Source organism: Balaenoptera physalus (genome assembly GCF_965194825.1).
Source record: "Balaenoptera physalus genome assembly, chromosome: 4".
Classification (NCBI taxonomy): Eukaryota; Metazoa; Chordata; class Mammalia; order Artiodactyla; family Balaenopteridae; genus Balaenoptera; species Balaenoptera physalus.
In genome coordinates, this window is record NC_138891.1 from 41872086 (window position 1) to 41895952 (window position 23867).

Consider the following 23867-nt stretch of genomic DNA (forward strand, 5'->3'; position numbering starts at 1 on the left):
TAACCTATATAGTTTCAGGATGAAAAGAAAACAAAATACCAAAAAAAGCCGTGTTGTTCTGATTCTCCCACTTTGAACATTTCTACTACTCTTGGGATTGAAGTATCATATGCTAGTTATAGGTGAATACGTATATAATGAAAAAGAAGATATGAATGCTAAGTTTTTAATATCTGAAATATAATTTCCTTGAGGGTAAAAACTATATTTTTTATGTCCTCAAAAGTACCTAATGTGAACACAGTGAAAATAATATTATTAGTAATGATGATGAAGAGGAAGCAGAGTAGTATTAATCTGCTTAAAAATTATACAATAAAGTAAATTTCAGGTGGGTGCTCATTTTTAACATACTGTCATGTTTTCAAAACTGAGACAAAAAAGGTGAGGTGACTACTGATTCTCTGGGCTGCTTAGCGCTCAGTGCTGGTGGCTGCTGTCATAATCTGTGAATTGAGGGTATAGCCCTCAGAGCTCCCAGGGAAGCCCTCATAGCCCAAACTCCCAAAGGATCCATTTCAGTAGTAAACAGTTCCGAATCAAACAAAAAAAATTTTGTGGAGCTTCTATAAAATACATCCCTTTCCACCAAGAAACCCACAACTTGTGTCTATCCTGGATCCAGATGATAAAGTTGCACTGCAGAACTAAGAATGGCCCCAAAGGCTTCATTACCCTGAAAACTGGTCTGAAGTCCAAAACTGTGGTTCATGACACTCAATATTCTAAATACGGCAAATGGATAATGTTGCCTTTAGTAGGTGCCTTCTCTCTACATCTTCTTTCCTCTTCCCAAGCTTCCTCTTATATATTCTGCCCCCTACGATAAATCAGAACATTCCATTTTATTCTATCCCCAAGGAGGAGCACTCCCACAGTCTATAAGCTCCATGAAGACAGAAGCCATATCTGTTTCAACACATAGCATAGTGCCTGGCCTGGAGTTAGTACTCATAAACATTTTTTGAATAAATGAATGACTAAAAGGCTAAAGGAATCAACTAGTTCACAGAGCTGGGAGCAAGGTTGGCCCTGTTTTGGGATTACAAGTCTCTTGAATCTGCATGGCTACAGGTGAGCTCTATTTCTGCCATTTGAGTATAGAAGGACCTGGGCAAGTGGCCACAATCTTTTCTGCTCTAGGCGCTGGGACAAACGCCCTTGTTCTGGCTCTCCTGTGTGCTGATATGTACTGGAATGGCTTTTTTCTAATTGGGTTTATAAAACCTTATATTCTGGTAGGAACTTGAGAGGCAAAGGGTTAGCATTCTTTTGTTCTAGGCGGAGAACTCTACCCAGGCCAGGCACCTTTTGAAGTGCAACTGAGCTCCCTAGAATCTGCAAAGTGGCAAAGTATCCATTTTCTGGCCAGTGCCCTCTGTGCTTATGTATTTCCCCTGGAGCAGAAAGGGCAGCTGGTAGAAGACAAAATTCAGGAGCTAGAAGCCTTTATTCTTGCCATTTATACTGTTTATCTAAAAATATCAGTTAGCACACAACCTTAACACAAATCGAATATTATAAAACCAGACTTGAGTTAATCAAAACATGGCTATAAGAGTCCAGAAAAATATTCAGTAATATAATTACATAGTCAAAATAAGACTAACATCGAAAGGCAAAAAGTAGTTTTTTTTAGAGATTATGGTAAGAATTATTCAAATTTTGTCGCATTAGGATGAATAATACATACTTATAAAGCATATACATTATTATCAAATACTGCATAATACTTACACCTTCTGCATACTGCAGGTATCGTTTATTAGTTTCCTGTTTACCAAATGTCTCCAAAAACTTTTGACGGTAGGCAAGCACTGTATCAACATGTGTTTTGTATTTAACAGCTAATTCAAGTGCCCTACAATGAGAAATAAAACAGATTATCCGCATTGCTGTGTTAGCCTCTATGGGCAGTGGAGTTTCGGGGTGAAAGGGTGGGACAGTCTATGTTGATCCCTCCACTCATCCCTCAATGTGAAAGGTACATCATTCCCTACCTTATCCATCTTGCAAATTCCTATTTATACTTCAGGGTCCAGACCAAACATGATCTCTTCTCCCTGACCAGCTCTCCTTGTAGAAATAAATGACCATTATATCTTATCTGTGCTACAGAACATTTTATACATACTATTATTTCAGCTCTGCTTACAGTGTATTGTAACTATTATGAATCTGTTCCTTCCACTAACCTATACATTTATTGAAGGGAGATCTGGGTTTCATTTCTCTTTGGTGAGTACTACAGAGTGTATGTATCATAAATGTTCACTGAAAAATTCATTGAAATCATAATAAAATTCAAGTGAATGAACTCCCCTAATGTAAGTGGTTCGACTATCTTGACCATTTTTAAGTCAGTAATGAATTTATTCTGTTCAATATTCAACTAAATACTGATATCCTTACTTATCCTTATTAGTAGTACAGTAAATTAAAAATATTATGAAAATAAAATTTGAGGATAATAAAAGTCTGACAAAATGCCTTTTGCCATTTGATTCTTAGAAAAAGTTAATAGCCATTTAAATTTAATAATTTAATTAATATCTATTTAACTATGTAACTAAGTTATTTTAAGGTAATATTTTATTTAAATAGCAGACAAGAACTAAATGAATTGCTAAAATCAGTGGTATAACACCGAAGACATAAAATCTATATATTGATAATTTGGAGGGAGATGAAAAGATTATTCTTCAGTTCCAGGCCTATTTTTGCATGTAGGTTTTGGACAGCAACTCAGCCCGTGATCCTATGCATAACTCATATTAGCTGAGCCAGGAACAATCTAGTAGAATATAGCTCTCCTACACTGTTCATTGTTATCCTGTTTTAAAGTATGGGAAACAGTCATCATAATAGTCAAAGTACATTATTTCTCAAGTTCTCTTGCTTTCTAATATAACACATGATTTCTGAATAGGCCAGTGATGGTTTATCAGACTCAAGTATTATGAACTTGTTGTTTTAGACAAAACTGACTACTGACTAGAATTTTTGCAATGTGTGACTGTTTAGTAGGAAAATTTGTTTGATTCTTAGCATGCTTTGGTTTGACGTAAACTAAATAGTCACTTTAAAAAGTATTTTAGATATTATGTGTGTATTAATTGACAAATGATAGACAATTGAGAGAGATATTAAAGACAATATGATAAATTATGAATGTAAGTCATGTATAATACAAATGATAATGTCAAAGTTCAGTACAATGATTTCTTACAAAAATATATTGCCATAAACAATATTGTTAAATCCAAGGGTATTTGCTACCCATCACAAACTCCTCACAAAGTTCCCTCATTCCTCTGTGACTTTATGTCTTTCAGAGAAAAAGAAGGCACACAGAAAAAATGTAGAGGTATTAGGATACAGAGGAACAAAAGTAGAAAACAAGAGAAGGCAAAAAAATATCTATAGAGGCTCAAAAGATGAGAAACAGAAGTAAAGATGCCTTAATTCTTCTAGCCCTCCCTCACATCATCCCCCTCTTCACCCCTAAGGCTCTGATTCCCGTGTTGTATGTGTGAGTGGAGACTCTGGTGAACCACCTCACTGGCACCTCAGAAGTTCCAGTTCCCATTCTTTCTTTATGATTGTACATGATGGGGGAAGGTGTTCTCGACTGTGCAAAACTGGAGGTGTTCAAAGTGGGGAATACGTAAGCATCTATTCTGGGTTGGGGCTTTTCAAAAATTCCAAAGAGAGATTTTGTTATGGAACATCAACACATTTAATTACGTAGAAAGGATAGACCATGATGTCTAATCCTGCATTTATTTTTTTTTAAAGATTTTTTTATGTGGACCATTTTTAAAGTCTGTATTGAATTTGTTACAATATTGCTTCTGTTTTATGTTTTGGGTTTTTTGGCTGCAAGGCATGTGCGATCTTAGCTCCCTGAACAGGGATCGAACCCACACCCCCTGCATTGGAAGGCAAAGTCTTAACCACTGGACCACCAGGGAAGTTCCTAATCCTGCATTTAGATGCTAAGAATTATCTGCTATTACAGTCATTATTATTATTATAAAATATATATTAATTATCTGATTGAAAAGCAATAGCTAAAGTTAGACATTCAAATGATATGTGCTATTTTAAATGTTCTCTAAAAGCACACACTGGGTAAAAAATGTTTCTGTACCACATTTAGGAGGGAATTTATTCCAAATTATCTAAGAGTTATGGGAACAGTATGTCTCTAGCTTTAAAATGGTTATTCAGCAACCAAACAAATGTAACATTAGATTATGGGGCTGGAAAAAATCCATGTATCCTCTCTGATTTTAAACAGAAGGAAGTTACATTAAAAGATGTTATAACTTCAAAGTATAATTTTTTTGCATAACTTGAATGAAGCAAAATCACTTTATATAACTGGTATAAGTAGAAACCCTGGAGTTTCTAGTTTCTACCTCTTTTAACTTCAGTTTTTGAAAACAGACTACCACCAAATGTCCAAAGTGAATGTCAAATAGATAACTTGCATATCTACAACTCCTCAAGGGCTGCATCTTATTAGGTTGCAGGCAATTTTCAAGTTCAAATATAAATGACGGAAGCACAAAGCAGCAAGACTATGCTTCTCAAATAGAATAACCCATATTAACAAAGTAAAATGTGTTCCCTTCTAAAGGATTTAAACAAATATAGAAATTCAGGGATCCTAAAAGCAATCTAATATATTTATCATCCAATACTTAAATTCTATCCTTCCAGAATTCTACAGGCCCAGTGGGGAAAATAGCAAGAAAACACAAAAAAGAAATAGGAGAACTTATAGATTAAAAGAAACCTAAGAATGTATCAACCAATCAAAATGTATGAATATTTTATGAATCCTGAATCAAACAAACCATAAAACAAAACAAAACATTTATGAGACAATCAGAGAAATAAGCACACTTAATAGAATTATTGTTAACTTTTAAAAGTGTGATCGGGTTTCCCTGGTGGCGCAGTGGTTGAGCATCTGCCTGCCAGTGCAGGGGACACGGGTTCGAGCCCTGGTCTGGGAGGATCCCACATGCCGCAGAGTAACTAGGCCCGTGAGCCACAATTACTGAGCCTGCGCGTCTGGAGCCTGTGCTCCGCAACAAGAGAGGCCGCGATAGTGAGAGGCCCGCGCACCGCAATGAAGAGTGGCCCCCGCTCGCCACAACTAGAGAAAGCCCTCGCACAGAATCGAAGACCCAACACAGCCAAAAATAAATATAAATAAATTTTAAAAATTAAAAATAGGGCTTCCCGGGTGGCGCAGGGGTTGAGAATCTGCCTGCTAATGCAGGGGACACGGGTTCGAGCCCTGGTCTGGGAAGATCCCACATGCCGCGGAGCAACTAAGCCCGTGAGCCGCAACTACTGAGCCTGCGCGTCTGGAGCCTGTGCCCCGCAACAAGAGAGGCCACGATAGTGAGAGGCCCGCGCACCGCGATGAAGAGTGGCCCCCGCTTGCCACAACTAGAGAAAGCCCTCGCACAGAAACGAAGACCAAACACAGCCATAAATACACAAACAAATAAATAAATAAATAAAATTTAAAAAAAAAAAATTAAAAATAAATAAATATATTTAAAAAAATAAGTGTGATCATGATACTGTGGCTGGATTAAAAAAATCTTTAAGATACATACTGAAATATTCATAGATAAAATGATACGATGACTGGGATTTGCTTTTAAAAATTGTGGGGAGGGATAGAGGAGGAGTAGAGATTATTCACAAATTGATAACTGTTGAAGCTGAGTGATGGGTACATGGAGATTCATTATACTCTTCTTTTTACTTTTGTATACATTTGAAATTTTCCATAATAAATAGTTTTTAAATTTCATCTTTTTTGGTCCCTCCTGATCTCTTTCGCTGAATCCTCCTCTTCAACCAGATCATTAAGTGTTGAATTTCAGGGGAAATCTTCCTGCTGCCCTCTTTTCTTTTTCCTTCTTTAAATTCTTGAGCCACACTCATGGCTGCAGCTACTCCAAAGGCTGATAATTCCCTCAGTGGCTTTCCCCCAATGTCTAGGACCTCTCCTCAACCTCACACCTGTATATCCCACTCCTGCTGGACCTCATGAACTGGATAGATAAAGGTGACTAAAACTCAACAAATCCAAATTGTTAGACAGCTTAATCACCACCCCGCCCTCCCCACTCACCCCGACACAAAAATTTACCATCCAGTACAGCTCCGGTTCTACACAGATACCAAATGTGGGCTTACCCTCCTGATAAAAGACACAGACAAATTAAAGCCCTGCCAGACTTTCCTGGAATATACACAACACTCAAAAATTTTTTTAAAACTCAAAGCACTATTCGATAACATAAACCAGTTCTGGAAGTCTTAGTTTATGAGAACAATTATTTACTCACTCCCAGAAGAGGGTAATACATGGGGAGAAAAAATAAGATCATTTTTAAAAGGACACCATCTACATAGATAGGCATGCAAGAAGTCTATTATTAATTAATCAATCAGTCACATAATTTTATCATCGTCCTATGTTTGAATATCCTCGCAGAAGGGGATTATTCTACTCTCTAAGCAAGCCATTCTTTGGATTATGTTGTTATAAGCTGATTCCTATATTGGATCCAAGTATTTATCCCTCTTACTTCTATTTTTTTATATTAGCTATGTCATTTAGAATCAAAATTGTCATCACAGAACTTTGTCAGTTTTGTTCATTGCTGTATCCCCCCATGCCTAAAACCTGGCACACTAGAGACATTCAATAAATAATTAAAGAATGAATAGTAGCTACCATTTATTGAAGGCTTACTATGTATTAGGCAGTATGCTAAGAGATATTCACATGCTATTTTACTTAATCCCGACAACAAACATGTGGTTTTTGTTATTATCACCATTTTAAACACAAGGAAACAGAGGCTTACAGAGCCTCACTAATCTGTCCAAGATCACAGGACTAGTAAGTGCAGAACCAGAAATCAAACCCAGGTCTTATTTCAAAGCCCCCATTCTTAACCACTACATTTGTCTTTGTCCCATTCAGCAGCCCTTTTGAACAAGTCATTAAAAATGACCAGACGTGGGACTTCCCAGGTGGCTCAGTGGTTAAGACTCTGTGCTCCCAATGCAGGGTGTCTGGGTTCGATCCCTGGTCTGGGAACTAGATCCCACACGCATGTCACAACTAAGAGTTAGCATGCCGCAACTAAGGAGCCCACGTGCTGCAACTAAGGAGCCGGTGCAAACAAACAAATTAAAAAATAAATAAGTAATTTTTTTTTTAAATGACCAGACATTTCACCAAAAGACTGCTGTTGTTGTTGTTTTAAGCAGATCTCCATGTAATATCTAAATATGCCTGGTATGGCAGACATTCGATAAATATCTGCTGAATGAATGAATATGCATTAGGAAGAAATATTCCAACTGGTTTCAGAAATATCTGCAGAATTTGGAAATGAAGACAATACATAAGTTTTTTAAGAGTTTCTTAGCAGTTATAATTACTTCTGCTGATTATCTGAAGTCATGCTTATCCAGTCTTTGATATTTATGCTAAAAGTGATGGGAAACTATGGGTTTCATTTAAGTGAGTCAGGGGTCAAGAGTGACATGATGATTTCCATTGTGAAAAGATCACTATGACTACAGTGTGAAGAATGGATAGGAAAAGGACAAAGTAGGTGCAGAGAGACCAATGATGATGTTTTATTAAGAAAAACTTGGATCAGGGAATTCCCTGGCAGTCCAGTGGTTAAGACTCCACACGTTCACTGCATGGGGTGTGGATTCAAGCCCTGGTCAGGGAATTAAGATGTTCGCACGGTGTGGCCAAAAAAAAAAAAAAAAGAAAAAAGAAAAACTTAGATCACCTTAAATAAGGGTGCTGGTAGTAAAGTGGATGAGTGCCAGAGGTATTTGAGAGGGAAAATGGTTGGTAATTGGAGTATGGGGGAAAGAGGGTAAGGAAAATGTCAAAAGTAACTCCTAAATTTCCAGCTTTGGGTAGACTGAAAAGATAAGATAGATTACTCTGGAAGAGGACCAAGTTTATGAGGGAATAAATATAAATTTGAACTCAAACATATGAGACAGCCAATGGAAATGCTGAATAGGCGGGTGGATAACTGGGTTCTGGAAGCAAACATGGGCAGGACAGAGGGCTAGAAGAGAGATGCATATTTGGGAGTCTTAAGTGTGTAAATAGTAATCAGGAGCCTTGAACAATGCTCCTTGCCCTTTATCGACTTACCAGGCAGGCGTATAGGTCTACCAGCATTTGACCAACCCATTGGTTTATAGTTTAGATGAAAAACACAAAGCATAAGAAAAGGAGACGCCAGGTAGATAGGAGGAACGGAGGAGCACCCAGCATTCGTTCTCTTTCCCCATTATATCTCTTTGCCCCTCTTGTTTGCCCTCTCCCTGAGATCTAATATCTTAAGGCAGAGTCATTTGCTGAAAACTGGAGGAGGGGAAGAGGCGGCACAGACAGCAGGATGTAGGGATAGTAGGGAAGATGTGAAGTTAGCAGCAGAGAATAAGTATGGTCACATGACCTAGGTCTCAAAGGATCAGAGATTTTACAAGAGAAGTAAAGATGGGGGAGGCAAAAAGGACACCAACTGCACTCACACCCAGACCTAAGGAATGTGGAGTCAGAGAGAATAAACTGACTCCATCTGAGAGGACTGGTAGGGAAGGAGTGTCCTCTGGAAAGAGGTAATTTTCACTTAGGTCAAGGAGGTATGAGAAATGTTCAGAGGGCTGTATTATAGGCCATCAATAGAAGCCATCAGAGGCAAATGCTTCACAGACCTGCTCTGATACTTATATACTGTATGTATCTACACCCAATGTTTGTAGAGGAAGTGCAAGGCAAAATGACTAAGAGTATTGCATAAAGATTAAGAGCATGCATATTAAGTACTACTATGTATATAGATAATATAAAATGATAAAATGTTTCTATCCTTCTAGAAGTGTATAATCTGAAAGGCGAAAGGTGACATAAAATTTACAAAGATAAATAACAAAAGAGATAAACATCAATCCTATAAAACAATGTAAGTAGTAGTATCAGCAGTATATATTTTATTGCGGTAATAGCAGAAAATTCAGGTCCTCTTTGATGTTGGAAGACTTAGGTTCAAATCCTAGATCAGCCACCTACTTATGAGTAACCCTCAACTTCCTCATTTGTATAATGTTGTGATGACCAAATGAGATGATATAAGGAAAGTGTTTAACACAATTCTTGGCACATGATAAGCACTCAATAAATAGAAGCCTCACTATTATTAACGACAATAAAATGGAATTCCTAAGTAGGTTGCAAGCTTTTTAATATAAGGATTATTTTTAAAATATCTGTTATACTGTATGGTGTTCAGAGTGCTATATAAATAGTAATGCCTAACATTTATCAACATAGACATTTTCTCAAAAGTATCAGTTGAAAATATGCTGTGAACACCATTCTTCCCTATTTCTCATGGAACTCATGGCTTAGTAATGGTATATACAATTTTCTGTTAGTTCTTTAGTACAGAGTTTTAAAAAATTATTCATACTGTCTCTTTCCAAAATAGTTACTTTAGTAATTGTGAATTATGAATAAATTGAGGATAAGAACAATGGCCTATTCATATTTGTAGAACCTAAAACATCTTTCATGATCCTTTGTATAGCCAAACAATGACAACAAATTTGTGAAAATAAAGGATAGAAACAGGGTGGCTGAATTGTATGAAGAGTGTAGATAATTAATGTATAAATTAAATAAAGAGACTATAGTAAGTCCATAACAAAATTAACTACCTTTTGTTACATTTTTAGCCATTTTGTTACTTCTATTCAAGGGGAAGATAGAGATAGGACTATAAAAATTCTAATCTGAGGGAATTATAAGTAAGGGGTCGGTAATTGAAAGACTTATGGGTTATTTTTGAGCACAGAGAGAGACGAAGATGATGAAAGACATTTCAAACCTGGAAAAGTCAACATGCCAGCTTTATAACACAGTAACTTCAGGTGCATATAAGCACTACAACCTTGTTCACTGAGAGAGACATACCTGAGAGAATGAGTAGAGAAACCTAATATGTCATAGAGAAGAGCAGCCTGCCACTCAGTCTCAGAAAGCTATCTGTCCCAAAGCCTAAGGTAGCGGGGAAGGTTACTGACCACTCCTCGTTACAAATCCTTTGGTATTTCTTCCTTAGCTTCACAAATCTTTCTTGGCTCCTCTCTCTGCCTGTCTGACTGCTTTACCCCAATCTTTCAGCGGATTTCTCTTTTTTTTCACCCATCCCATAAATATGTTTATGTCTTCTCACTCCTCACATTCCCCAGGCAACTGCATCCATTCTTCTGGCTTCCATTCATTTGCTGATGACTCCTAAATTGACATCTCTAGTTCAAATCTTTCTTGAGCTCCAGGTCCAATAATCAACTATTATCACTTATCTCTTCACAAATATTTTAAATCCAACATCTCTTCCAAATCTGCTAATATTCTTACCACCATCTATCCAGTTACTGAAATCAGAAATTCTGGAGACATCCTAGACTCTCTTTTCTTCTTCACAGACAACTTCTGATCAATCATGATTCAGAGAAGGCAAAAATCTTTAATGGCAAACTACTCACAAATATAAATGTGAATAAATTCTTCTATGATACTAGGAAACTGCTAAGTACTGTGGAAGATGTAATTTACTAAGTGGTCGGCAGAAGAATATATTAAGATCAATCAGGTTTTGGAATTGATGAAAAACATTTTTATTACCTTTCCCAGTTGTAGAGATTAATATTGATCTGAATCGCTTGATAAACAAGGCCAGCCTGAAGAAGTACCATTTCAGCCTCCTGTATGTTCCCACTAAACATTAATATGTGGGCCATTTTTGATTCTTTAGATGGAAGATTTTTTATAGAATTGATGTATTGAACCTTATCAATCTAAAAAAAAGAAAAATATTTGAAGTGAATAGTAACAAATTATGGTAAGAAAAACACACAAACATATACACGTAAGTAAACATTATTTACTTCACCAATTGCTGCGTAGGCTATTTCTGCAGTAGTCATATCTCGATTAGCGACTGCCATAGCAGCTAGGCAAGCCCACATGGTTTGCTCCTAAAGTGAAAAATGAGAACAATTATTTCAACTACAGGGCTGAACTGCCTTAAAATAAACAGTGAATTAAAACAGAATAAAGTTATATTTTAATGGAAAATAAAAAATCACTGAGCATGGCACTGAAAAACCAATAATTTAACAGGTTAATGATGTGGAAATTTCATTGTGGCTACTTTGTTAAAATATATTAATAACACATAGAGAAAGTTTTGAATAAAGTTTTTTGAAAATGTTCATTTCTAATTATCAAAGGTTTATTTTGAACTTACAATATACTTTTACCATAACTCAAGGTTATAAGCCCTCCAGTCTTTTTGATGAGATGGCAAAGAATGCAACTACAGGGAACCAGAGAAACAGTGAGTTTCTCAGACAACGCTATTATAGCAGATTGCCACCAACAACCCATTGTAAGGAAAAGCATCTAAAAGTCTTTTCACAAAAGTGTAGTCTAAGGGAATTAACCAATGTAAAACAAAAGAGTTCTGTGGTCAAATATGCTTGGAAAATGCTTGATTCAACCAGGTTGGGAAATGTTGATCTAAAGTAGTGAGTGGTTCTTAACCTTAGCTGTACAAATCATCTGAGGAACTTAAAAATATGCCCAGGGGGCTTCCCTGGTGGCGCACTGGTTGAGAATCTGACTGCCAATGCAGGGGACACGCGTTCGAGCCCTGGTCTGGGAAGATCCCACATGCCGCGGAGCAGCTAAACCCGTGCGCCACAACTACTGAGCCTGCGCGTCTGGAGCCTGTGCTCCACAACAAGAGAGGTCGCAACAGTGAGAGGCCCGCGCACCGCGATGAAGAGTGGCCCCCGCTTGCCGCAACTAGAGAAAGCCCTCGCGCAGAAACGAAGACCCAACACAGCCAAAAATTAATTAATTAATTAATTAATAAAGTTCCTCTTAAGAAAAAAAAAAAAAGTGCCCAGGCTCACTGGATCTAACAAATTAGAATCTCTGTGGGGGGTAGAACTTGGGAATCTGACTTTTAAAAAAAAAGTTCCATAAGAGGTTTTTATATGTACCAGTAAGAAGAAACTACTCACTTAAAGTATAGCTTCTTCAGAGAATAAATCACACAACACCTATCTCTCTGTATCACCCATGTCTTCACTTATTAAAAAAAAAGATGTGATCCCATTTGTAATTTTTCCAGCCCTTAGCTCTTACTATTTCTCATTTTGCACAAAGATATTGTATAAACTAATATACAATATATACACAACTATGGATCTGAAATGTAAAGTACCTTAACAAAACGACAAAGTCTTACAGCGTCTTCCCATTTTGAACTGCTTACATATTCGTGGAGAATAGCAGGATATGGTGATATGCTGATGTGAATCAGTGAGCCATCAGCTCTTCTTATAGTTACCTGATTTCCAACAAAACTCACGATATGGGGATTTTTACTAAATTCACTGTTGAAAAAAGGAAAAGTGCAATTTATATTCTGAGCAAAATTTTTCATATATATTAAATTTGGGGAGTTGACCCCTGACATACATATGAAACCTCCAACCTCCAAAATGCACTCCCAAAAAAGTAAACTCCAGGGAGAATGTATGTATATTAAACAAATATTTGAATCTAACTAGCTATACACACTTAGAGCAAAATATACAAACATTTTAACATGGCAAAAAATTATTACATATTTGAGAACTATGCCTAAAAGCATTTGAAGTGATTTTTTTCTAAGTCTTAAGGTAAGTCACACAAATGATTAAAGCACTTAGCTTCAGCTTTTAAAAGTATAAACATTAAAAATTAAGCTGATTCCAAGATTATTTTCTCTTAATAACAAGAGGTAAACTTTAAAGAGACTAACTTCTCTTCATTAGTTAAAATTTTTTTTATAGGATACCTCTCTGGTTTTGCTAATGTGGTGAGCTTGAATATTAAAAATGAACTCAAAATAGATTTGAAAATTAAGCTAAGATTTGGAGTTGAGAAGCCTTTGTATACCTAGTTTGTCAAGAGTGAGAGATCTCCTTGCTATTTCTTAGAGAATTTAGGAATATAAATGCATTTGATTTTCTGAAGAATATAAAAAATTTTAAAAGCTTTTCAGTATACATTTTTTCTATATTTAATATTAATTTAAGAATTCAATTCTAGAGAGGCATACATTCCTGAAAGTCTCAAGGTCAATGATAATCTGGGAAAGAGTAAAGGTTGTCACAAAGTTATATATCACAGAAAATTCTTAAGAGTGCCTATATTAAAATAACTAAACCACCCTGAAAAAACGACCTGAGTTACCATTAAACAACAGTAAACCTGAAAATTATATCCATATAAGGAAAAATTATATTCATTTAAGGAATAAATAAATAAAATAGTACTATCTGACCCTTTCAACTTGATTCCATCACTTAAATCTCATTAAACTAGTTTTAGCTGAACAATTTTATTTGGTTGACTAAGTAAAGTGAAAGACATCTTGCAGGACTTAAATTAGAGGCAGAAACACAACACTGTTAGTTTTATTTACAACAATAAACAATCCTATGCAGTAAAATGTTACCTTGCATCCCTTTCATATAATGTTTTAGGCAAAATGTCTCTGTCCACATAAACCGTATTGGGGTAATACCACACTGTAAATCGAGTATCTTGAAGTCCACAGAGGATGTTGCATGTATCACTCCACGCCAGAGTATGCACCATTGTTCCTTATTTTAAGAAGAATGTTAATGTACTATTAGTTCCATTACATAAGTATTAAAAATACACCTTTAAAATCAGCAGATGTACAAGACCCTAACTAACTGCTCGTAGGTATGACTATTTTCTGATCATACAATGGTGAAAACGTACAAAAATTCACATAAAAATTTATGGAAATAAATTTGAATATTTTACCCAGAACCATTATATTTTTAACCTGCATGTCTTTCTTTCAATGCCAAGTTAGCTGTAGCAGCTAAAGACTTGCTATTAAAATGGAATTAAGTAGCATTTCACAAGAACATACTTATGAAGTAACATTTCATCAGAAATGTTATGAGACCAAAGCATTATTCATAGATTCACTCAAGCAAGTAAGCTATTTAGTATAATATACGACAGAGTAGACCTAAGAAAGCTGAAAGTAATCAAAAATTTAAATGTATTACAATTATTTTACCAAGTTTGATAATTTGTTCTTCCTTCCCAAATCGTTTCACTGAAGTGATACAGAGATCTCTATTTTTATCAATGAAAGCAATTTTCCTATCATTGGTAAGTCCCTTTTGATCTAGAGCAATTTCCAAAATTTCATTCTAAAATTAAAAAAAAAGAAAAAGAAAATTCTGGGTTAGTTTTAGCGCTTGACATTAGATTGTTTTAATTGTTTAATTATAAGAACATTTGTTTATTTAAAGATCAATTAAATATCACTTACCTACTTATAATGATAAAATGTCCCTGTTAAATAATTTAACTGCTAATATACTAATAATTCAAAAGCTAAAGTATAGTTACTTTTTTTTTTAATTTACAAGGGAAAGACGCCTGTTAAAACACTATAAAATAGGGGCTTCCCTGGTGGCGCAGTGGTTGAGAATCTGACTGCCAATGCAGGGGACACGGGTTCGAGCCCTGGTCTGGGAAGATCCCACATGCCACGGAGCAACTGGGCCCGTGAGCCACAATCACTGAGCCTGCGCGTCTGGAGCCTGTGCTCCGCAACAAGAGAGGCCGCGATAGTAAGAGGCCCGCGCACCGCGATGAAGAGTGGCCCCCGTTTGCCACAACTAGAGAAAGCCGTCGCACAGAAACGAAGACCCAACACAGCCATAAATAAATAAATAATTTTTTTTAAAAAAACACTATAAAATAATGTATATTTTGAAATTCCGTAAGCTGAAACACATTTCCATGTGCATCCATCACTTGGGCACAAGTTAAACAAATTCTGATACATCCATAAAATGTTATACTATACGGTGGGAAGAAAAAGGATTGGGAAAGCACTTTATGTATTGATATGAAAATATCTCCAGAAACAGAGTGTTGTGTGAGAAAAGCAAAGTGCAGATATATATGTTATATTTTTGTAAAAGAAGGAGAAAAGAACATATATCAGTTTTGTCTGTGTATGCACTAAAAATTTCTGGAGGAATATAAGGAGATTAATAGTGATAGTTACTTATTTGGTGGAAAGGAACTGTATTGACAGGTGTAGCAGGAATACTTTTTCACTGTATGCTCGTTTATGCTTTTCTGTTTCTGAACCATTGAATATATTTGTTATTTAACTTTAAAACTAATAATTACAAAAAGAAGAAAATAAAAGATAGGGTAACACTTCAATGGTAGCACTGAACAATAAAGTTAAAAGCATCTTTAAACCCTAATACATCACTTATTAGAAGGATAACTCAATAAAATGTGCTCATTTGTTTATTTTAAGGCTAAAAATCAGAAACCAATAAACAGTTCACAATTCAGGGTCTTTTTGTATTTCTATAGATTTTTTTTTTTTTCAGTTTAACTACAGTCTTAAAATCTAAAGAAAATGCTGGCAAAGAACAGGTCAGTGGGGACTTCCCTGGTGGCGCAGTGGTTAAGAATCCGCCTGCCAATGCAGGGGACACAGGTTCGAGCCCTGGTCCGGAAAGATCCCACATGCCGCAGAGCAACCAAACCCGTGTGCCACAACTACTGAGCCTGCGCTCTAGAGCCCACGAGCCACAACTACTGAAGCCCACGCGCCTAGAGCCGGTGTTCCGCAACAAGAGAAGCCACCGCAATGAGAAGCCCGCGCACCGATATGAAGAATAGCCCCCGGTCACTGCAACTAGAGACAGCCCACGCGCAGCAACGAAGATCCAATGCAGCCAAAAATAAAAATACATAAATAAATAAATTTATTAAAAAAAAAAAGAACAGGTCAATGGGAAAACTACAAGCTGTTTTGAAGTATAAACACATTTTTATTTACTGATACTATAGGTGCTAAAAGTTTAATCAAGATAGAACATTTTATTGAAAAGCAGTAAAGAGCCTGAACAAAAAACATATAAGTCAGATTCTTTTATTCAGTTAATTTGCAAATATAGCTTTCTACTACAGAATTTACTCGTGTTTAGTCTTTATGATATTTTAGGCAAAATACTCTATATAGAACACACACTGGTTTTAAATATAAAACTAATTTCCATGTTTTCCTCCTTAAAATGAAAACATTAATTTTTTTAAAAAGTAAATGGCGGGCTTCCCTGGTGGCGCAGTGGTTGAGAATCTGCCTGCTAATGCAGGGGACACGGGTTTGAGCCCTGGTCCGGGAAGATCCCACATGCCGCGGAGCAACTAGGCCCGTGAGCCACAACTACTGAGCCTGTGCGTCTGGAGCCTGTGCTCCACAACAAGAGAGGCCACGAGAATGAAAGGCCCGCGCACCGCGATGAAGAGTGGCCCCCGCTTGCCGCAACTAGAGAAAGCCTTCACACAGAAACGAAGACCCAACACAGTCAAAAATAAATAAATAAAAAATTAAAAAAAAAAAAAAAGTAAATGACTATTTACATTAAAAATAGCTAATATCCATTACCTTATGAGAAAGAAGCTTCCCATCTCCCAGTGGTTTTCCAGTTGATGCCTCAAAGAGGAAGATTACTTGAAAAAAAGTAAAGCATTAGTTAATGTATTACATTAGAATTTTTGTTAGTAAATTTCTATGGCGTTATCATAATCCTAATGAGAAATTATTTAGCTCTTTGGACCACAGCATACCTATCAGCACAGAAGAGCAGCAGCATCACATTCCTACTTAGCAATGAGGTCATATTTCTTAGTGGGACTGAATACGTCTTTCTAAAACATACATTCCCTAATTAGAATTGTTATTAATGGTATGGCATCACCGCACCATAGGATCAACAGTGGCAAGTCCAAATCTGGATGTAGTTTGTAATTTTCATAACTCTGATTTGGACCAACATAACAACCCAGACGATCATTTTACAAAGGAAAAATATGTTGAGTGCATACTATACTACCACACAATGTGTTATGTGCTCTTCAATTCCCTGTGGTCGGTACACTAATGAGTAATAAATAATTTGTGTGGTCTTTGTCCTGGGTTCCTGACACAGGTCTTCATCAACCCTTGAAATTTTCTGAGTGACAGGAGTGTCTTTATTATGCTAATGGAGAGACTCTTGGTGATTCCCTAGATAGCTTCAGGATAGGGGCTGGTCACCTGAAAGACGAAGCACGTGATTATAGAGTTTGGACTTTCAGCTCCCTGAAATGGGAGGGGAGCTGGAAATTGGGTTCGATCATGTAGCCACTCTTCGACCTATTACAACTTGATGTTCAACCTCACTACACTGATGCAAAGGCTCTTGCATGGATCATCAATGACCCCTATGTTGCCAAATCAAAGAATCTATTTTCAGTCTTCAAGAATCTACTTCTAGTCTTGACCTCCCAGCAGCACTGGATACTCCTGACCATCCTCTTTCTTGAAACTCTTATGTGGGCTACAAAAAACACTGTTTTCTCCTGATTCTCTCCTATTTTGGGCCATCCCTAATTCTCTTTTGCTAGTTCCTCCTCATTTGGTGATCCTTTTTCCTAGGTTTTGTTTTAGGTCACCTTTTCATGCTATATACTTTCCTGGATTATTTTCATGACATCAATCATTATCTAAAAAATGATAATTCAAAGTTCTCTGTTTCCAACCCCATGTTAGATGTTCTGAGTAGGCCAAGTTGTAAAAATTACAGTAGATATTGTATTGAAGAAGCCAGGAACAAAAACTGTCTCTGTCCCTTTCTCTGTTTCACCAAAGGCTTCTCCTAGTCTCATAAATGACAGCCGTATTGCCAGCTGTTCTTTGCTCTTTTAAAAAGACTGTTAGTGCTTTGGTGATTCTCTTTAAGTAATTCCCAAACTACTCCAGCTCAAGATTCATCCCAAATAGAGTAATTTCATATGACTGAACACACACACAGAATTACAAAACTGAAAAGACAGAAGTGACACGTGCAGTCAGCAAAAAATTGGACAATTTATACAGATCATAAAAATGCTAATATATGTATAACATGATATTTAAATTCCAGAGGATCACACTTTTAGTATATTGATTTATAGCTGTTAGTAAACCTTAGGATGTTAAGTTTGAGGTCACTGGCTATACTCACAGAGGAAATCATGTCTTCATAATAAGTTATGTTCTAAAATCACCAATTTTGCTGAAAGAAGTGAAAAAGAAAAATAGTCACAGAATTTTTAATTAAGTATAGAATCAAAAATTAGAAAAATTTTGCTTCCATTTTAAAAAATGCTTTGGGCGTGACTAAGCCCAGTTATTTTCATAGCTATATAAACTAACTTTTTAAAAAAATAAAAGCCTTCCATCCTTTTGTTGACTGCACATATTATAAAGAGCTGGAGGTATATGGATGAACTTATCTAATTTCCACAACTGTAAGTGGCCCTGATCTATGGGAGGCTGAACCTGTATTTTAATTTTAGTATGTAACTGAAACTGGCCGAAAGGACAACTAAGGAGCTGGAAGCTAAAAGAGTTGCTTCTAAGCATAAGTAACTGCTCTCTGACTTCTCCTCCCCCGCTATACCCAGACATTTGTTTCAAATCACCCACACTAACATCATAGGGCATCTGTGCAAGGTGGATGGGGAGAAGAAGGAAGTCAAAAGCAGTACCTCTACTACTTAATCAATCATTGGAAGGGGTAGTCAAATCCATTTAACATGTATTTATGGAGCACCTACTATATTATAAGAGTACTGTGCTTGGTACAAAGAATCCTGCCTGTAAAGGAACTCCCAAGTTAGGAAGGAACCACTAATTTCATATATGGATGGTCCCCTTGAAAGAAAATTTTACAGGTTAAAGATTCCAGGTACTTCAATTGTTCTTTCTATTGTTAACATATACCTCTACCTAGCCTTCAATAAATACCAGTTTCTTTAAACACAAGGAAAATATTTTCCTTCTCATTTTGTATCAGTTCTACAATAATTTTATTTTAGTTTTTTAAATTTTCTGTTTATGGCAGGATGGAATTACAAGACTATTTTGTTCAACAATCAAAGTTTATGTAAGTAAACCATAATTTATTTGCAGGTAAATCTATATTTCTGAAAATGTTCATAATTCTTTCTGGTTCTAAAATTCTATGAATTATGAAAGGATTAAAGAATAATGAAATACGTTTCAGATGTGAATTAACTGTAGAAAAATTCAGAATAAGGTATATTCAGTTGGAAACATACATACTTTATTATAGTTTCTATCTAAAATATGTGGTGTTGGGACTTCACTGGTGGCGCAGTGGATAAGACTCCGAGCTCCCAATGCAGGGGGCCCGGGTTCGATCCCTCGTCAGGAAACTAGATCCCACATGCATGCCACAACTAAGGAGCCGGCGACCCACAACTAAGGAGCCCTGGAGCTGCAACTAAGGAGCCCGCCTGCCACAGCTAAGAGCTGGTGCAACCCAAATAAATAAATATATTTTTTAAAATAAATAAGTAAATAAAAATAAAATATGTGGTGTTGAATAAGAAAAGTATAGAAAGTTCATAGTGATCACTGGGATTTTCAAATTTAAGTTTACTGAAGACAAAAATCTGACTTCCAAATTATTATTATTAACAATTACACAGCCATCTTGAATCCGTCCACTATCTAGATACTATTGTATTTCATTTCATTCTCTTTCCTCTCATTTAGCCAGAAAGGAAGTCCTTTAAAAACAAAACAATTACCAAATGTCCTCTCTCAGAGAAAGCCTAAGGCATAAAGAAAGAGAATAGCTCTATTTAGGAGAATTATATTTCCTACCAGTATGAGAGGTGATGCTATCTGAAAGTACTGAAAATTAAAAAGTGGGACAGTTTTCTAGCTCCTGAATTAGGTCTTCCACGGCATGACCTAACAAAATTAACAATCAGGTCAGACTTTTATTTTTGTAACATGTCACAGTAAGGAACAATGTTTGTTCAGCAATATTTATTAACAGAGAATAACAATTATTTACTACCTTTCCACTAGCTTTAGGGATATCTCACTCTCACTCTTACCTCATTGGCTCCTCCTCCTTTTACCCATCTCTAAATATTGATGTGCTCAGTCACTGGTCCTCTTCTCTGTCTATACTCACTTCCTAGGTGATTTCATGTAGTATCGTGGCACCATCTACACACCAATGACTCCCACATTTATATCTCGTCCCCAACTCTCTCCTGAGCCCTGGACTTTATCCTGTTGTTTCCTCTCCAACCCTGCTTGGATGTCTAAGAAGAATTTAAACTTACCATGACCAAAACAGAACTCCCTGGGTTTGTGGACCTCCTCTAAACTTCCTCGTTCCCCATCTTTCATCTCATTCATCCAGGAAAAACCCTAGGGTAATATGCTTGCCTCCACTCTCTCATGCCAACATCTTTACCATGGCCAAGTCTTTACATGATCTGGCTCCTACTTATCTATCTCTCTGTCTTCTCCTACCACTCTCTGCTTTGCTCGTGTTGACCTAAGTCCCATGGCCGTCCAGCAGTTCCTTTTTTTTTTTTTTTTTAATTTATTTAATTTATTTATTTATTTTTGGCTGCATTGGGTCTTCGTGGCAGCATGCAGGCCTTTCTCTAGTTGCAGCGAGCAGGGGCTACTCTTCATTGCAGTGCACAGGCTTCTCATTGCAGTGGCTTCTCTTGTTGTGGAGCACAGACTCTAGGCGCGTGGGCTTCAGTAGTTGTGGCACGCAGGCTCAGTATTTGTGGCGCACGGGCTTAGTTGCTCAGCGGCATGTGGGATCTTCCCGGACCAGGGCTTGAACCTGTGTCCCCTGCATTGGCAGGCGGATTCTTAACCACTGCGCCACCAGGGGAGCCCCCGGCAGTTCCTTTTATGTGCCAACAATTCCCATTTGCACCTGCTTGTCCTATGGTCATTCCCCTCCCCCACCTCTAGAATTCTCCATTCCCTCATCCTGCATTAATTTTCTTCACAGCACGTATCAGTAGCTGACTATATTTGTTTGATTATTTGTGTGTCTTATGCACTATTGTATCCTCAACTTCTAGAAAAGTACTTGGCATACAGTTAGCACTCAATACTATTTGTTGGATACATGTTCTGATACAGCATTGCCTTAAAAAAAATGGTTTCACTCTACTATGGAATTCCAAAACACCTGACACATTCATATTTATTTATAAACACTAATGTGGCCTAGATTTTTATATGAAAATTTAAAATTATTCATAACTTTGTTCTACTTCATTAGTTTAAAAATACGTAAACATAAAAATATGAATATATATAAGCAAAATAAATAGTACAATGAAGCACAATATTTACTATGTTACTAAATAAAGAAAAAGGAAATAGTTTAAAAGATCAATAAACTTAAAAATTAACATACATTTTTAGGACTCACAGTCTTGAATTCAAACTCTATACCAACAGCTACTGAATATATAAGATTTATTCCTTACCACTAAGCTTTGATGCTGCAACAATATCTATTTGTTCCATTAAGTGGAAATAATATGATAACTTTAGTTCTTTAATTGATTCATACTTAGGACAAATTAGGAAGCTCATAATTCTTTCATATAAAGTTAACATAATAATAGATGAGAAAATGAAAGTTAATTGATGAAAATTTTACAGTGTTAACAAATTTCATGGAAAATTATAAAAATGCACTTACTTTTTTCATCAGCTTTGTCTTTTATTGCTATGGTATCATTACTCAGAGAGACCGTCTGTGCATTTAGAATATCTGTTCTCATTCCAGGAAATTTTGGAGAGGAAAGGAAGCGCCCTTCATAAGAATATAAATAGATACCACCACCATCTACAAGAAGAAAATGTCTAAAAAATAAAGAATAAAAATATATTTTCAAATAGGAGTTTACTATAATTTCATTTTTATATTAGAAAATAGTTTATGCTTTGGAAAAATCTAAATCTTACAATTAAAACAATAGTAAAACATAAATATATAAAGAATGAAATATAAAAACAACCTGAAAAGTCAACATTGGTTGTTTGGTTTGTTTTCTAGGTTTTTGTTTTTTGATGGAGGTAGGAGAAGAAAAAATGAAAAGGCCCATTAATATTATAATTGTAATTCATTTCCTTTCCTAAAGTAGCATCTCTATACAATGGCAATAAAAAAATCGTGTAATTTACAATGCAGTGATTTTTTAATGCCAGATGCTATTTGTTTCATGAAACAGTATTAATACATATTTCACAGTTAAAGATTATGGTAAGGATCATTAAAATTAAATTACAGTACTAAATTAGATTAAATACTGGTTAAAGTCCTAAACAGTGAAAATGACTCAAAAATTAACATCAGAGCCAGCATTTATTAAAATAAGATGTTTTGACTTTAAAACAATATGGTAACCATCAGTAAATGTGTTCATATCTAAAAACACATTTTTTTGTATCAGGGACTTTGGTTCATTTGCTGTGTTGACTGCTCTATTCAAGGCATACGGCCCTGTATAGTTTATTTTTTATTAAGTCAAAATGTAAATATTTTATGGCTGCTATTTTTTTCTTTCAAAATTTATGAACATTGCAAAAAATAATTCAAACAATACAGAGAAAGCAAAAGATCTCCTGCAATCTTCCTACTTCCATAGAGATAACTTATGGCAAAGTATGGACACACCTTAACTTTACTTAATTAACTCATTCCTGATGGACATTTATTTTATTTCAAATTATTCACTGTTTTAAAGAATGTCTAAAGTATATACACATCTCTGTTATATTTACATTACTTATTTCCTTAGTACAATATAACTTCTAAAAATGCAATAATTCGATCAAAGGGCATATACTTTTAAAAATTTAACATATATTGTTAAACTGCCCCTTGAAAGGTTGTATTGATTTACACTCATACTACTGCTATATTGGAGAGCCTGTTTCCTCAATGCTGAACACATTATTACTTATTAAAATCTTATGTTCAAGACTTTAATATCCTTGATTCAGAACTTTTTTTTTTTTGGCCATGCCAGGTGGCTTATGGGATCTTAGTTCCCCAACCAGGGATTGAACAGGGCCCTGGGTGGTGAAAAGTACTGAGTCCTAACCACTGGACCTCCAGGAGATTCCCCAGAACTGTTTCTTGATTCAAGAATCGCTAACTGTTCTTTTTTGCTATGGAAACAAATAGAAAATAAACATCAAAACAAACAAAAAGTTAGTATATAATGAATACCAAATATGTACACTTGAATTAAATTAATACTTGAGTATTGGTGTGTAGCTTATTTAATTGAAGGGTTTGGCCCTTACACATTAGTGTATGAAAACAGTATTTGCTAATGTTGACAAGTGACACATCATATTAGTATATATTCTTTCTTTGTCTCAGTACTAAAAGCATTTTCTCTTCTAAACAAGGTACTAAAGCTTTAACTTCCTTGTGAGTAAACACTGTTTCAAGGGGCAAACATTTCTAAATGTACAAATAAGACCAGCAATGGGCAGTAAATAAAATATTCTTTAATTACTTAATTATTTATGCCATTAACATATGCCTTTACTAATTAAGAGCATATTCAACATACATTTATATATAATATATAAAGAAATAAATTTATTTGGAACTGTTTCAAGTAAAAAGAATTTCAGAAATAAATAAATAAATAAATAAATCACTGGTTCAACTTCATTAAACAGCTGATAGAAAATTTGACACAATTATTTTTTTGATCACTCAAGGTCATC

The 23867-nt window shown here is 35.8% G+C and overlaps 1 protein-coding gene across 6 annotated transcripts in view; it reads right to left on the bottom strand.

Moving 5' to 3' along the window:
* The window catches only part of IFT80 (intraflagellar transport 80), a 116420-nt gene that overhangs the window by 8273 nt on the left and 84280 nt on the right, over positions 1 to 23867 (bottom strand). For all 6 annotated transcript variants that reach the window (XM_082458402.1, XM_082458406.1, XM_082458403.1 and 3 more), the window contains 8 exons: positions 21820 to 21983; positions 16677 to 16741; positions 14268 to 14403; positions 13665 to 13812; positions 12384 to 12555; positions 11038 to 11127; positions 10775 to 10947; positions 1738 to 1861 (listed from right to left, as the gene is read on the bottom strand). In XM_082458402.1, coding sequence (XP_082314528.1) covers positions 1738 to 1861; positions 10775 to 10947; positions 11038 to 11127; positions 12384 to 12555; positions 13665 to 13812; positions 14268 to 14403; positions 16677 to 16741; positions 21820 to 21983 — 1072 coding nt within the window. The remainder of the gene's footprint in view (positions 1 to 1737; positions 1862 to 10774; positions 10948 to 11037; positions 11128 to 12383; positions 12556 to 13664; positions 13813 to 14267; positions 14404 to 16676; positions 16742 to 21819; positions 21984 to 23867) is intronic.